The sequence below is a fragment of the Solanum tuberosum genome, unplaced genomic scaffold (genome assembly GCF_000226075.1).
Source record: "Solanum tuberosum cultivar DM 1-3 516 R44 unplaced genomic scaffold, SolTub_3.0 scf00066, whole genome shotgun sequence".
Classification (NCBI taxonomy): Eukaryota; Viridiplantae; Streptophyta; class Magnoliopsida; order Solanales; family Solanaceae; genus Solanum; species Solanum tuberosum.
The window spans coordinates 332,178-336,447 of record NW_006238989.1 but is presented as its reverse complement, the minus strand read 5'-3'; the positions used below and the strand labels follow the sequence as shown (position 1 = coordinate 336,447).

The window sequence follows — 4,270 nt, the reverse complement described above, 5'->3', positions numbered from 1 at the left end:
AAAAAATATTTTCAATTTCAAAAATTATTTTCTACTCACCAACCAAACATAAGAAAATAAATCAAAAATCTACTTGTTTTCTAGGAAAACATTTTCCATGGAATACATTTTCCTTCGTGACAAACACACCCTAAGTGATTCGATTTTGACAATTGAACTCAGCAGCGGACCAATGAACTAAGAACTAGAATGCGTCAGGTGGTATCACTTCAACACATTTTCTCCCATCTCTAGTGGTGTCACTTAACACATTTTCTCCCACCTTTAGTTCCTTGTGCAAATGATAAATGGGAAATAATTTTGTTAACAAATCAATATCCCCTCACTGATCTATATAGGCTTCACATTAATTAAATTAAAATATTAACAACCAGAGTGCGGTACAGATTTCATTAAAGAGCTTTAAAATGAGATCCATATGCCATGAGTTTTAGTCCATCTTCATCCATATGCATTAAAAAGTTGTGAAGAAAGGCTCGTCCTCATAAATAAGAAAAGGCTGACTTAGAACCGGGGAGCCTCTTGATGTTTCCGATATCACAGATGGTTAGTCTATACTTCCTTCCTACTTCTCCGTACTCTTTAACATATCGTTCCCCTGCCCGTGCTTCAAGATTAAAATTTCTGAATGAGATTTTTTTGTATACTGAACTTATGGCATATATATCAAACAGTACCCCCTCAACAACTTTTTTATTTATTTATTAAACTCTGAATTTTATTTCACCAAAGTATAGGCAATGTACACGACTAATTCATTGGACTCTAGAGTTGGTTCCTACAAAAAAAAAAACAAATAACAAGAGCTGCAATCAAAGGACTACTATCTTAATAAAACTAATGAACTCGACACCTTCTAGGAAGGGTCTGAACCATTGTACAAACAAAAATTCGGACTCTTTTAACATGAAAAGCTATTAACATTTTCTAGTATACTCTTCCACTTGAGTCGTCTCTGTCCCACAATATGCAGCTGCAATATGATTCTTTTTGTGCTTCCCTTGCTACTTTATTAAACCTTCAACTGTTTCTCTCAATCCAGAATGGTACATCACTGCAGCAAAAATATGCACCAATTTCATGTTGGCACATTTTAGATGATACTTGAAGGCCACATGCCTAAGTTGCTTCAATGATCTGTTTAAATATTCCATAGCCAAGGTAAAGAGGTAAGGAGACATAGGATCTCCTTACCTCAGCCACCTTCATGGCAGTATGCGTCAAGAGCCTCCATGTAGAAGCTCTGACACATAACCGGCTGTTCATTCCAAACTCACCTCTAAGAGCTGAACCTTGTGAACAAGACATCCTACCTGAGATAAAGAATGCCAAACATATATCACATAATGCTGAAATTTTCAACTTACTAAGACAACTATTTTTCACTTCATAGCAAAACTAAACATTCTGTTGAAGATATATAAAATACAATCCTAGCTTAGGCAGTTTTCATATACTTTTCGATCCTCAAAATTTCTCAAGAACATGCATACTCTTCATGAGCTACATCAAATTGTGTTAATTACATCATTTTGCCACAAGGCTAATAGACGAAGTAGGAAAGGTAGACAAAACTTGTCCAACTCATGTGGATGTGATGTCTCTCACGAGTCCAACCTATGCAATTATAGGATGGTAACAATATTAACACTTAGCATTCTTACGAATGTATACATAAAGCTACAAAAATAAATTCTTACCTTAAATATTTCAAAACTGTCAATTTGAATGTGAAGGATCTTGCTCTTATCCACTATGAGGTGAAGGTCCATAAGAGACCGAAAATGGTCATCCTGATCAGTTTGTCAGTGAGAGGCAGAAATATGATTGTCGTTTTATGGAAAAACAAAGTTATGTCTATAAGCAAGGAGATTGATGGTCAAGTTGTTGGCTTTGAGTAGTATCCATCTCCCTTGCTATCAATGTTTAAGCATTCATAGGTTTCCATGTCACTATTTATTAAAGATAGACATTGATAAACATCGTCTACTAGCAGGAATGATTTATCATCTGCCAGGAATGTTTGAATCCTCTTGTCTACTTCAATCCAACTACATCCAGGTTTCTTCCTCAACCCCAGCTCCTTCATCTTCAGTCTCAACTTGCGTACCTCATTCCATTTGTTCTGCGAAGCATATATTTTTGCTAAAATAACATAAGTGGATGGATCATCTTCATCCTTTTGAGTAAGCATCTTTGCAATTTCTTCTCCAATCTCTAACTCCCCATGCAAATGGCATGCAGAAACTAATGCGCTTAACAACTCAACACCCTCCCTGGTGTCCGGGTTGCTCTGCAGAATTGCATAGGCTTCACGCAATCTTCCAGCACGTCCAAGAAGGTCAATTAGACATGAGTACTCTTCAGCTGACGGTTGAATGCCATCGCCACTGACCATTAAATTAAAATACTGGTAACCTTCATCCACTAATCCTCCATGAGCACATGCAGAAATTACTGCGAGGAATGCAACTCTATCGGGTTTTACATTAGAATGCAGCATTTCATTAAAGAGTTTAAGCGCTTCAAAAGCTTGGCCATGAGATCCATATGCTGCAATCATTGTAGTCCATGATACCAGATCTCTCTCAGGCAACTCATCAAAGACTTTAAAAGCTTCACTTACTGCACCACATTTAGCATACATATCAAGCAGCGATCCCATAACAATTTCATTGGATTCCAACTTATTATCAATGATACACTTGTGGATCTCCTTGCCATGGTCTAAGGCTGCCAACTGTGAACAAGATACCAAGGCACTAGTCAAAGTGATTGCATCAGGCTTTATCCCTGCCAATTTCATGTCATTATAAAGGGCAAGTGCCTCCAAGTAGTAGCCAGCTGACACATGTCCAGAGATCATTACATTCCATGCTTCCACATTGTTCTTTGCCATCTTACTGAAGATGTTTTGCGCAGTCTCAACTCTGCCACATTTGAAATATAAGTCAACAAGTGAAGCATTAAGAAAGTCATCAGATAGTATGTTATTTCGAATTATATATGCATGAAAAAACTTCCCGTGCTGCAGTTGAGCAGATTTAGAGCACGCCATTAATAAGCTACTTAAAGTCACAGAAGAGGGTTTCATGTTTTCTTTGTTCATCCTTTGTAAAAGCTGAATGCATGATTTGCTATCACCTCTCAAGCTGTACCCAGATATCATGGAGTTCCAAGAAACCAAACTCTTGGCAGGGATTTGCTCAAAAATTTCTTTAGCCTTCTCTAAGAGGCCACATTTCCCATACATGTCGACAAGAGCAGCACTTACAAAACCATCCAACAGAAACTTATTATTTACTAATTCCCGATGAATTGTCTCCCCTCTTTCAATATCTAAAAGCCTCCCACATGATGAGATTGCAGCTGTGTAGGTAACCGAATTAGGCATATATCTCAAATCTTTCATCTTGTCAAAGAATTGAAGGGCTTTATGAAATTGCCCATTTTGATAGTAGCACGAAATGACAGTATTCCAACACGGAATGTCTCTTTCAGGCATTTCATCAAACAGTTGTATAGCAGAAGCGAACAAGTCACATTTGGCATACACACCAATCACTGAACTTGTCACAACAACATCTGATAAAAGCCCAGTTTTAATCAAATGAGCATGTATCATTTGACCATATCGGACATTTCCTAAACCACTACAAGCCTTGAGTACACTAGGAAAGGTGTAACTATCAGGTTTAAGATATGGGAATTGCAACAGCTTGTCAAAGAGGTCAAGAGCTTCATTGAACAATTGGTTCTTAGTATAAGAAGCAATGAGACCATTCCACAAAGTGATATCAAGAGGGTTCTCAAGATTTTGAAAAACCAATTTAGCGGAATGGAAATCTTCGCAAGACGTGTATAAATTAATTAGATTCTTGGATAAGTTAATGTTGCTTTGTAACCCTAAAGTAACAATCTTCTGGTGCAACAGTTTCCCTCGTTTCACTGATGTTAAAGATGATTTCAACAGAGACAAAATTTTGATAGAATCCATTGATATTCATTCGAAATACTAATCAGTCCATGACACCCTCTCTTTTTTTATTTGATGTGATACCATTCAACTATTACCATGACTTAAGAAAAAAATTAGTATATTTTAAGTTTTTTATCTAAAATAATTCTTAGATTCTTGTTTGGTCATAAATATAAATTATTTCTTCAAGAATAAAAAAAATAGAGAATTATTATTTGTAATTATAGTAATATGACATCTTTTTTGGATGGACTAAAAAAATAGTGTCACATAAAATGAGACAAAGAAAGT

The 4,270-nt window shown here is 36.3% G+C and overlaps 1 protein-coding gene across 1 annotated transcript; it reads right to left on the bottom strand.

Moving 5' to 3' along the window:
* Positions 1-704: 704 nt before the first annotated feature.
* Positions 705-4,034, bottom strand: LOC102600898 (pentatricopeptide repeat-containing protein At5g27110). The gene is made up of 2 exons (XM_006345238.2): positions 1,701-4,034; positions 705-1,313 (listed from the first exon to the last, which is right to left on the bottom strand). Exon 1 carries the CDS (start codon positions 3,995-3,997, stop codon positions 1,880-1,882), a length of 2,118 nt encoding a protein of 705 aa, XP_006345300.1. The 5' UTR covers positions 3,998-4,034; the 3' UTR covers positions 705-1,313; positions 1,701-1,879.
* Between the last annotated feature and the right edge of the window lie 236 nt (positions 4,035-4,270).